Source organism: Pseudopodoces humilis, chromosome 10 (assembly GCF_049639895.1).
Source record: "Pseudopodoces humilis isolate 2021_Gansu_Grassland_sample_001 chromosome 10, ASM4963989v1, whole genome shotgun sequence".
Classification (NCBI taxonomy): domain Eukaryota; kingdom Metazoa; phylum Chordata; class Aves; order Passeriformes; family Paridae; genus Pseudopodoces; species Pseudopodoces humilis.
In genome coordinates this window covers 9,189,777-9,201,900 of record NC_142209.1, presented here as the reverse complement: position 1 = coordinate 9,201,900, position 12,124 = coordinate 9,189,777, and the positions used below count along the sequence as shown (strand labels likewise).

At 42.0% G+C, this 12,124-nt stretch overlaps 1 protein-coding gene across 1 annotated transcript in view; it reads right to left on the bottom strand.

The window, feature by feature from the left end:
* LOC102104268 (complement factor H) overlaps positions 1-12,124 on the bottom strand; it is a 29,848-nt gene that overhangs the window by 1,462 nt on the left and 16,262 nt on the right. The window contains exons 11-21 of the mRNA XM_014250774.2: positions 11,094-11,270; positions 10,758-10,931; positions 7,310-7,492; positions 6,449-6,631; positions 5,763-5,945; positions 4,370-4,549; positions 3,747-3,953; positions 2,988-3,164; positions 2,157-2,333; positions 1,011-1,187; positions 401-583 (exon numbers count right to left, since the gene is read on the bottom strand). Coding sequence (XP_014106249.1) covers positions 401-583; positions 1,011-1,187; positions 2,157-2,333; positions 2,988-3,164; positions 3,747-3,953; positions 4,370-4,549; positions 5,763-5,945; positions 6,449-6,631; positions 7,310-7,492; positions 10,758-10,931; positions 11,094-11,270 — 2,001 coding nt within the window. The remainder of the gene's footprint in view (positions 1-400; positions 584-1,010; positions 1,188-2,156; positions 2,334-2,987; positions 3,165-3,746; positions 3,954-4,369; positions 4,550-5,762; positions 5,946-6,448; positions 6,632-7,309; positions 7,493-10,757; positions 10,932-11,093; positions 11,271-12,124) is intronic.

Below are 12,124 nucleotides of genomic sequence, written 5' to 3'. Positions count from 1 at the left end.
TTTTTGAGATCCCTCTTTCCCTTCTGCTCAGTACTTCTCTAAATCTGTTTTCTTATCACAGAGGCACCCCCTGGCTTTCCCCAGCACTGCCTCTCATGCAGACCCATCCTCCTGGCTCACAGCCTGCTGGGTGGAGCTGTGTGTCCCAGCCCGAGAGCACTCAGAAGCTCTGCACAAATGATGGAGGTCCCCTCACAGGGAGGGGACAGGTCCTCCTTGTGGACCTGCTGGCAGCAGAGGGGACTACACAAGTTGAATTTAAGAAACTCCTTCGGGACAAAGGAGTTCTACCTTGCCAGCATTGTGGCCCCAGCCCACCAGTGCTGCCCTCAGGGTCTGAGAAGAAGACAAGAGGGGCAGCTGAACAGCCTTTTGCCACCCAGCGCATGCTTCAACCTACCCAGGCAAACTGGGGGGCTTGTCCACTGCCCATTAAGACAGGTAATTGTTGGAGATCCTTTCAAGATATAGAAATTTGGGCATTTATATTCCACAGTGTCTCCTTGTTGATATTCTTGCAAAGGGAAGACAAGAAGCTCTCCACTTTGAATAGCTGGAGGTGTGCCACATCTCCCAGCTCGTCCTGAAAGAAATTTCCAATCAAAGAAGATGTCAGCTGCAGAGAAGGTCTGGTCAGAAATACCACTATACACACTATGTTGGCACTACTCAGAGAAGCAGAGATAAAACCAAACAGCTGTCAAGAACAAAAGTTTCTCATTTCTCCAACATTCAAGCTCAGAACTGCCAGCTCACCCCATCTTAAGTGTACAGCTTAAGTGCTTGCAGCCATCTGCAGGATTTCATCTTGTCCTCTATAAGTGAGTGAAGCCACCTGAGTCACTCAGCTTGGTAAACTCATCCCATCTGAACAGAGACCTGGGAAAATGGCCTTGTCCTGAGTGTGCCAGAGCCATGGCAGCTGTGCACCGAGATGCTAAATGATAGTGAGGCAGCTTTATGATGCTATCACTGATAGAAGGCTGAATGGAGAGAGAGAGAGAAATCACCTTTGCAAGTTGGCAGCTGTGTCCAGGTCCCATTCTGGCACACGACACTGGAAGCCCCAGTCATCTTAAAATTTTTCCAGCACTGATACTTTGCGCTCTCCCCAGGGATATACCTGGACTTTTTAATACCATCAATTCTACCACCGGCAATTTCTGGAGGAGGTTCACATGTCACATCTGAAAAGAGACATGGCTGCAGTCACCTTTGAAGTTGTAAAGATGTTCATCTATACAACCAGAAGTGAAAGGAATTAGTCTTGTTACGATTTCTGTACAGATTTTCTGCCTCAGGTGGGTCACAGGAGTTCACCATGGGGAAAGCAATGAGGTGTGGCAGTGGTAGCAGAACACTGTTTGGGACTCTCAGGAGATTGCAGGGTCAATAGAAGTTTCTAGAAAAAGCCAGTGCTTCTGTACTGATGCACAAGGATCACACCATCCTTGTCTCCCCCTGGGGAGCCCTGGCCTTCCTGGAAAACACACTGATGGTAGCAGCCAAACTGATTACCTGCTGAAGTGCAGAGCTTTGGAAGGCTGATGGTGCTAGAAGAGCTTGTCAGCCTGTGCTGCTCAGGGCTGGGTAAGCACAGCCAGCTCCACAGGGCTGTGCTCACCCTGCAGCCACAGATTGGGATGGGGAAGTCTGGAGCACAGTTCCTGAATGTTCTTTGCCACAGGAACTATCTTTCCACTTCCATGTACCTAGCAGATCTTAAATGGTTTAGATCTGGGTCTCTGCTGGGGTCTACATTGGTCAGAGTTGGAGCACTGCAGAAGAAGAGTTGCTTGTCTGTCTACTGCTGCTTCCATTCAGCTTTGAATATAAGAGAAAAGCCCTTATGTGTCTGTCCACTGAAAGTCACTGAAGTGGTAGACACCAGGGAAAGACCAAGAGCATACAGGAGAATATGAGAGCAGCACATTTTAGGTCCTGCTGCTTCAGGAACATTTTTGCTATTGATGGAAATATTCCCAGTATTTCTAGAAGCATCAAGTTTAATTAAAGTGATGTGCAAGGAAGCAACAGCAAGTTTAAAGTTGGGGCAGCCAAAGAAAACAAGTAAAAAAGGCAAAGTCTTTAGAGTATTTAGGTAGAGAACTGGTTGTCTCTACACTAACAGGCAAGGGGGAAGCACAGATTCCTACCTCTGCAAACTGGTGCTTGTGACCATTGACCATTTGAACATAAGATGTAATTTCCACCCGTCATCTGAAAATTGCTTTCACACTGATAGTGCACTCTGGCACCAGGCAGATACCTCTCTTGAGGAGTGCTTGCAATGTGCGCATTGGGGATTTCAGGTGCAGCTCCACAGCTGACATCTGGAAGGAGAGGAGTGTGTTGTGAGTGACAGCACTCACACAACATGGCATCCCCAGAGCTCCTGGTAAGCAAAAGCACTTTGAGTAATGCATATCATTTTCTGCAGGTAGAAAAAGAAGGTTTATTCTGATACACTGTATTGCTTATTCTGCAATGCTTCAGCACTTAGTATTGTTTGCCTAAAGTAACTAAACAGAGAGAAGTCGCAGCAATCAGTCAGCTGTGCTACACAGCATTGTGTGCCACCAGTTTGGAGAGTGACATGATTTATTTTGAAGATTGAAAATTATTTGAAGATGCCTGTCAGCAGCTGGCATGCTTAGTGATGTGAAAATAAGATCCATTACCCTATGGTTAGGGTGACTCCTTTGCAGCCAGCATGTGCTCCTCCATAATGTCTGCCTGCTGGATTTCAACAGAGAGCCAGGATTCAGCTACCAGCTCCAGCCCACAAGGAGATGATTGCTTTGCTGATCTACCCTGCTTGTTGTTACCCAGAAACCAGAAAAATAGGTGTGGTAGCAACCTATTCAAAGCAAGTCATCTGTTGGCTCTATTGGCCTGACTCACCTGCATGCCCAAGTAAAAATTATTTTAATTCACAACATGAACGCTAAGAAGGATCATGGATTACTTAGAAGTAGAACCTATACCTTCACAGAAGGGTGGTGCTGTCCAATTTCCCTTTCTGCAGATAATTTCAGGGGAACCAACAATCAGGAACCCTGAATCACACTGGTAGCGAATTGTTTCACCAGGCTCATAAAATTTCTTCTCTCTGCCTTCAAACTGAGCATTAGCAACTTTTGGAACACTTCCACATGGCATTTCTGAAAAGATAACAGAGATTGGATGCTTGTGCTACTGTGATACACATTGAAGAAGTGTATTTTTCCATCAAACAGGTGCTGTAGAAAGTTATTGCTAACATCAGCCTAGTCACCTGCTGACTTGATTATAGTTAGTTAATAATTATATAAAAGATTGTAGAAGTCATTCCCCCAGTATACAGACTTCAGCTGCTGAAATACTTCAATTCTGTTTCTAAACATGCCAGAAAGTTTTACTGGAGGCTATTTTCCCTTGCTACACTGAGGCACCACAGCAACTTTTAGTCACCAGTGGACTTTGTATAAAAGAGATCCTCAGATCAGGAGGATATGCCTAGGACTCATTGGGCAGAGATATGAACTGAACAAAGACTAAAGAAGGAATATTGAAAAATTAAATTGCATTCAGAAAGTCAGTTTTGCATCCAATCAGAATTGTTCTGAAGGCATCCATGATGGAAGATAAGATGCCACAGCAAAATATGGAGTGAAAAAATATGCTTTTACCAATCAACCTCCAGTTTAAAATTATTTCAATTTCTTTTCTAAATGCACTTCAAAAAAAGTAATTTTTGATATTACCCAAGCATGAAGGAGCTGCAGTCCATTTTCCCATAGAGCAGTTTGTTTCTGTTGGTCCATCTAACTTGTATCCAGGACGAGAAACATACTTAAATCGAGCACCAGCCAGATAAATTGTTTTCCCTTCTCTTTCAATTTTTAAGTTTGGATTTTCCTGTCTGGGAGCATCAGCACATTCTACAGATTGTGGTGGCAAACATGGTCTTTCTAAAAAACACAGACAACACATAATGCAATAATAAAAAACCACATAAACAATAATGCAAGACAAACAATATTGCAACTGTAACTAAGTAATAAATAACTTATAGCATACAGGACGCTATTTAAGGCCCCTAGTCTAAGCTGAGACTATTATGCAATATACTAAGCAAAAAAAATAATACACAGCTCTTGAGGTACTACCTGAAAATTGTATATGTCATCTCAGATAAGTCTGTGTAAATGAAAAGACTGCAGTTATTTGCACCCTTTTTAACAACTTATGTTCTACTGCTTTCCTTCTGTTCCCTGTTCATGATAATTTTAGGTAAATAACAGCAGTCTCCTGCTCATGATGACTGCAAATTAGTAACAGAGATATTCATAACAAAATGATGGAAAATAAATATGCCAGTACCAACCCACACAATGAGGTGGTGATTGCCATTTCCCTTCTGTACAGGTTATTTCCTTTGTACCGACGAGATGGAAACCATCAGGACATGAAAAAGCTGCTTTACTCCCATTCCTGTAGCTTCTTCCTACTGTTGTCTGCTGAGTGCCAGACACCTGAGGTGGAGGTGGGCACACACTCTCCTCAGCTAAAGACACATATTCATGTTACAATAGAAGAAAGAGAAAGTGTAGCAGTTCAGCAGAGATTACAACACAAACAATCAAGACAACACTGGGTGCTAGATAACTCCAATAGCTATCTCAAGCTGTAATTAATACTATGATCATTTTGTTCTGCTTCAGAAACACCAGAGCTGCCTTCAGGTGCTCATATGCTTTCAGAGTCATAGAAAGACAGTCACAGTTGTCTACACCAAGATGGAGTTTCTTGTAGTACCTCCTTTCTTTCTCACACAGCTGCAGACTCTTGTGGTGCTTTTCCTGTTCCTCTCTCTATAATGAACTATTTTAGGAAAACTGAACCAATGCCTTTTTGTTTTATGTTTTCTTCAGATTAAGCTGATAGAGATAAATGAGAAAGCTAAAAGAAAAGAAAGAAATACGGTAAAACTTTTCCACTCCAGGAATGAAGGACTCCTTTTGCCAAAGGAAAGAAAAAGGGAGAGAATGAGGCAGATTCTAGGACAGAGGTCTGAGGATTCTTCCAAAGCTTGGTTTCTTGCTTCTAGTGATTCCAGAAGGCTAAGGCAGGAACAGTGATTGCCATACTTCTCCCACCTCCAGGCACCATTTCCCATAAATCTGGTATAACCCAAGCAAGGACTGAGGCGATGGTTGTTTCACAATTACACTTTCTACAGACAATATCCTGCTCTGCCTTACATAAAGGCAGCCCTGAAGACATTGACCTCTGGTGTGTGTTACATATGGGCAGCCTCCTCTGCATCTGTGCTTTTTCACTCACCAACTCAGCGTTTTTCTCATAGTTTCACTAGGAAGCAATTAGAAAAATGGAGGAAAAAATAGAATAGAAAAACTTTGAAGGTTTAGAGGAAATAAAGGAACTTTGACTGGAGCTTGAGCTATCTGCTCTCTGTTTTGCAGCAGGGTAAAGTGCTTTTGAAGAACTGAGTTTAAATTTATCACTGCATCTTTTCTTACATCAGAAGTGCCAGTGAAAACCATTCCGATTGTCAGAGTACAGAGTATTAAGTCTGCCTTACAAAAGTGATGCATCTCTAAACCTAGTTAACTGCTCAAATCATGGCCACAACTACCCTTTAGCATATGATCAAGTAAACACTTCTATTTCAGCCTAGTGATACAATACTAAAAATCCTAATAATGAGCATTTATCATGCCTGCATCAAAAGAAATGGTGCAAATGTAAAAACACACCTGTACATGCAATCTCTGGTGTCCATCTCCCAGACACACAAGCTGCCTCTTTAACATTTTCATCAGTTAATGAACATGTATAACGTATAACTTTATGGAACCCAGTCTTCCTTCTTGACATAGGATACTGGCCAGAGCGCACCAGCTCAACATCCTCTGGAATTATACACTGAGGAGATGCATCTGAAAAAAAATAAAAAGAGCTTAAAAAATAGATTTAGATCTGACAATATGTACTGATGAAGATGTCATCAGTTGTACAGAAGTTCCACATGAATTTGAGGAAGAACTTTACTGCATGGGTGGTTGAGCAGGGAGGTTGGACCAGATAACTCACTGTGGTCCCTTCCAACCATACTCATTCTGTCACTCTGTGAGAAGGACTAATCCACATATAAGTGGTTAGGGTAGGATAGGTTTAACACATTGTGGCTATTAATATTTGAATACATTTTAATAATTTACTTTAGCCCCTGGGAAAGCGTCCATTTCCTTTACAAAGCTGTAGGTACAGAGTCTTTCCAGGATGAAGGACATGCTTCCATTTAAAAGGAGTAAATTAAAACCACTTAGTTTTGATGCATGAAACTATAGCTCATCTGGCCACATACTGATGGCTGAAGTCCTTCAAATTTTGTGTACAACTTTGTTACACTCACGTCTGAAATATTATGGAAACAGATTACCAGCACAAACAGGTAAAGGCTTCCATTCTCCATTAAGACATTTTATTTTCATTTCCTCAGTATTGTCGGAGCCTGGTTTACATCCACAAGTTACTTCATCCCCATGTGAATATTCAGTCTGGTCTGCCTGATGCAGAACAACATTTGGGATAGAGGAAGGTGATTCACATGGCATTTTGTCTTCTGTCGAAAAGAGCAGAAGTATTCCACAATAATACAGTATTCACATATCAGTAGCTCAAAAAACTTAAATAAAAATAACTATATTTGCCTTTGGTGAACCAAACCTACACCCACTATTTGTAGCAACTAAATTTCAACACAGCTGGAGTAGGTATATCTTTTAGCTAGTTTGCTAAATTGCTCTTCTGTCTTTTCCATTCCTTTTCCAACACTGCTATGATCCACAGGTAGTTTCAGTTGACAGTACTTTCCCAAACTGTTGGTACATAAACCATAAAGAGTAAGGAAAACTTAAATTAATTAAAATCACCTGAATCACTGATTCTGATCAGTCAAAATTATACTTGATCATACAGCTACACCTTTGTAATGTGCCCTTTCAGTTGGAATTATTTCAAGAACTGAAACCCATTGTGGGGTCTCTTAGAGGACTGCAAAGCTGTCACTTCTCTATGAGAACTACAGTTCCTGCTTTGGGCTGGTACTGTTGCAGCAGTTGTGATAGCACAAAGTAATGGCTTGTCATGCAATTTTATATTATTATTTTCTTATTTGGAACACAAAATTACATCTGTAAATACGTAATTTTAATTGTGAAAATATCTATGATGTAATAGCCTGCAGAGAATTAGACTTCTCAGAAAGTCTGAGAACTTTATAAAGAACTGCATAAATTACCAGTGCAAGAGGGAGGAGATGACCACTGTCCATCAATACATTCTATTTCCTTTGATCCAACCAACTTAAATTCGCCGTTACATTCATATTGCTTTCTGTCCCCATGCTGGTACTGTTCCACAGAGCCATCAACAATACTTCCATTGGTAATTTCAGGAGGAGGTCCACAGCCTCTGACACTCACTGAAATCAAGAGATCAGTTCTATACTTTGAACTCAGTACTTTCACCACAGTTACATGTTTAGTACAACATAAAACACATTGAACATATCATTTAAAGTAAAGAAATTCAGTGGAATGGGTTAAACAGGTCATTGATTTATGCCTTTCAATATCTGTATTTGAGCTGGGTTGGACATCACAACCAGATACATGTGACCCAGGATCACTTTTGTCTCTCACTTCCATGTACTGTCAATGCCTGCTCTGAGAAAAGTGGTTGATAAAACCAACCCAGTTTTAAGGGAAAAGAAAAACAGCGTTACAAGAATGGTAACTTCAGTATTGTTTAAAGAAAGTTGACAATTCTGCAAGGAATAACCTATGTCCTAAAAATCACCCAGCAAAATAAACAAATAAATAAATACATACATATATACACACAGTATATTAAAGGAATTCACAAAGTTCCAATCACTTTTCAATGCAGTAATTGGAACCCCTACTAAGAGAGCTTAAAATGTTCCAGAGTTAGAGAGCCAAATATATGAAGTGGACTTGCTTTTAAATGAAAAAGAGGGTGAGCAAAAAGAAGAGTAAAAGTCATCAAAAAAGCTGACTGAGTGGGAAGAAAGGGAGGTCCAGCTCTTCTCAGATACCAGGAAGTTGTGTTCCAAGTTAAAAAGAAGTCTAAGTATAGGGGTGTGATGTGCCCACTGCCCAGGGAGGCAAAGATTTAGTTTCAGATAAGCATTGTTAAAGTGAGAGGCATGGCTTTAAAGCCCGGGAAGTGTAAATTCCATCCCTCTGCCTCAGAGGATGGGCCCTGTGAGCCCAGGAAGAATTGCTCCACCCCAGACCCTTGTGGGGTGGCAGCCCAGGGGTTCTGATGGGGTTTGAGCCCCTGGGATTTGTCCCTTGCTGTGTTCCTATTGGACCCTGATCCTAAACTCCACCCTGCCTCTGTTCAGAAAGGGTCTCTCTCCCTCAGAAAGAGAGAGACATCTGGATCTGAGTTTGTTTCTGTGCTGAACAAATGGTTTCCTGAGCAGAAGCCAGTCTCACTGGAGTCCCATGCTGGTCACTGGTAACTGTAGCCTCCCTGGACATGATCCTGCAGCCCTGGATGGCAACAAATGGTGGAGAATGTGGGCAGCCAGAGAGGCACCAGGAGAACAGCAGGAGCGGCTCCACCAACACCCCATAAGTCCCTGGCTGATGGTTTGACAGCCGGCGAGACCCCCACCTTGAAGGAGGACTCAAGAGTGCCTGGCAGGAGGGCCAGGTTGAGAGTGCCTCAGAGGCATGGGGGAAAAGGGCTTACAGGGAGGACTGAGACCAGGCAATGGGACTAACAGCTACCATCACCCAATGAGATGTATTTTGGATGGTTTTATTTTTTTATATATATGGGAATGGCTTTTATGGACGATATTAACAGTATGGACGATCATGGATGGTATGGCTCTTCCTGTGGACTGTTGTTTTTTGGCTTCTGTGAAGTCCCTCTTTTTTTTTTTTTTTTTTTTTGGTGTGTACCTCCCATATCTTCCACTATCCTTTTTTCCTAAGGGCAGGACAAAGGGTGAAAAATGCCAAGATGGCTCGGGGCTGCTGCCAGCTTCCCATCACCCATGTGTCTCTCTGCCACCTCATCCCCTGTTTTCCTGAAGGCAGGCAAGAGATGGAGAACATCCAAAGGGATGTGGGTCTGCTGCTGTCTGCCCGCTGGTTTGTGTCCTCCTTCACCCTGTCTTTCCACATTCCCCCTTCCCTGTCCAGGAAAGTCCGTCCTGGACCCCCCCCTTCCCAAGACAGTGCTGTCTGGGATCCCTTTTTCCCCGCCTTACTCCTTTTTTTCTGGCCCCTAAGCCTTTCCTGCCCCCCAGTAACTCCTGCTCCAGTTCTACCCCTTTCTCTGGCTGTTCCACTTCTGGGGGCTGTGCCTTTTCCATCATGGGTAACACCTCCTCTGGGAAAGTCAAAACTAACCCGAGCTCCAAAGGCTGGCGTGTCATCATCATCCCCTAAAGCGGTGACACCCATATCTTTGGGACAGGAGCTGAGATTGAGCACTAAGAACTCTGCCCCTCGTAAGAGGAGATCAAAGAACTGCACCCTTCTAGGAACTCTGTCCCTCCTAAGAGGAGATCAAAGAACTGATTCTTCTTCCTAAAGAAGATTCCTGAACTGATTTTTCTTCCTAAAAGAAAATCACGAACTGGAAGAGACTGAACTAAAAACCCTTTATTTTTTATTAACTATTACTACTGCTTAATTTGCCTGGCTGCTGAGTTCTAAGTCTTTGTTTTTAGTTTTGTTTGTTTTGTGTTCGTGTTTTCAGTGTCTCACAAAGCAAGGCAGGTGCTTTGTGGGGGGGGCCCTGGGTTTTCTATTGTGTAAATTTTAGAAACATTCTAAGCTCCTAATCAAAATGTAATTTTAAAAAGGGGCAGTTGTGGGGTGCCCCCTGCCCAGGGAGGCAAAGATTTAGTTTCAGATAAGCATTGTTAAAGTGAGAGGCATGGCTTTAAAGCCCGGGAAGTGTAAATTCCATCCCTCTGCCTCAGAGGATGGGCCCTGTGAGCCCAGGAAGAATTGCTCCACCCCAGACCCTTGTGGGGTGGCAGCCCAGGGGTTCTGATGGGGTTTGAGCCTCTGGGGTTTCTCCCTTGCTGTGTTCCTATTGGACCCCAACCTTAAACTCCACCCTGGTTCTGTCCCATAAAACCCACCACCCTGCCTCTGTTTGGTGCTCCCTGTCTCTGGATCTAAGCTGAGTTTGTTCCTGTGCTGAATAAATGGTTTCCTGAGCAGAAGCCAGTCTCACTGGAGTCCCATGTCGGTCACAGGTAACTGTAACCTGCCTGGACATAATCCTGCAGCCCCTGAATGCTATGCAGGGGTACATATTTTCCCTTCTGCATTAATGGGCTCATCCTACTATATGAAAATAAGAATTTCACAGGAAAATCCTTCACTGGTTTTCTTTTGTTTGGGTCCAGCTCTGTGTCATCTCCAAAACTGGTTTTTTCCTTCAGTTTCATGTGATCATAAAAGAGTGCACAGGATGCAATATCTGATGGGTATCAATATTAGGCAATGGCAAAACTAGGACCTTTGGAACATAGTAAGAGAGGACACTACTCAAATTAATCCTTGCCATGCTGCACATTATTTATACAGTTTTGAACAATAAATTTTTTTTCAAACATTAAAGTAAATAACCTGATTAATATTTTGCACAAGCCATTTACTAGCTCAGTTTCAGTATTGCAGAAGAATTACCTTGGCACACTGGTGGTGATGGAAACCATCCAAAGTGGTAGCACTGAATAGAGGCAGGTCCCACCCTTATGTAGTTTTTTACACAGGTAAATTTCACAACAGCTCCACTGTGGTATTTACTCTCTTTGGGAGAGAAATCTCCATTGCTCAATGGCAGCAGCACACACTTGATTTCTATGGAGAAAAAACATTTTAACATATAGTGGACAACCTACAGAAAGTACATGAAATGCTACTGGTTAGAAAAAAACAAAAACAAAGGAAGGCTTAAATAAAAAATGGTCTACGGAGTGTACACAGAGTGTGACACTGGTTAGCAAATACAAAAATATTCACCATGACACTGGGGTGCTGGACTCCATTCTCCATTTTTGCCACACATTGTGGTATCAGTTGGCATGTTATTTGTAGTTTTATATCCCTCCAAACATGAATACTCAATTGTATCTTCAGGCATGAACACGGTTTTGTTTGTATGGTGAATCAAAATGTCCCCTGGTGCTTTACATGATTCTGTAGAATGAAACAAAGTTATTGTATTTATTTGTCCAGAAACATTGCCCTTTGGAATAATCATCCCTGTAGGTAAACTTGAAACATCAATAATTCCTAATTGTCAGAATATTATTGTAGAATATGCAGCATAGTCACATATTATCTATCACATTAATCTTCTAAAATTTGTCAAGAAGTAATATTTAGAATAAATATTTCTTCCTTAGATTCAATTATTTCCTTTTGCTACATTACTATCATTATTATTAGTTATTTAGGTGTCACAGCAAATGGTTTATACTGCTGTTCCCATGGTCAGTTGCAAGTCAGAAAAAAGCTACAAAATCCTAGGTGAAGGCAGTCTGAAATAAAAGGACAAGTTAAAATAGTAGCTAAAGTTGGTCAATATTATGACCAATATATAAGAATACAATATTAAGTCTCTTACTGTAGTTCACCTGTGTTCGGGAGAAGAAGGAACTCTGAAATAATGAATCCTATTTGTCTCTAGTTTGGTCACATTTAAATAAAGTTCTTGGCAGAATGCCTCAGTTCACAGATGTTGCTTCATAAATTGGGAGTAAATTTGGGCAAATGTAGCTTGTATCAGGTAAGAACCATTGAAGATGTCAGTGATTACCATTAATTCAGTGCTAAAGAGATCCAAAAAGATCCTCTTCATTTTCTCTCTATTTGTTGTAGCCTGAGAGAGGTTAATCCCTGGAAGACCAGGCCTCTATCTGAGTCCCCCTCTGCCCAGTAAGAAACCTCTACAAATCAAGGTGACAAATCTCTGGGGCCATGCCATACCTGGAACACCATGCCCATAGGATACGCTGGCGACAATGACAGGGAGCTCTTAAGCCTTTAGC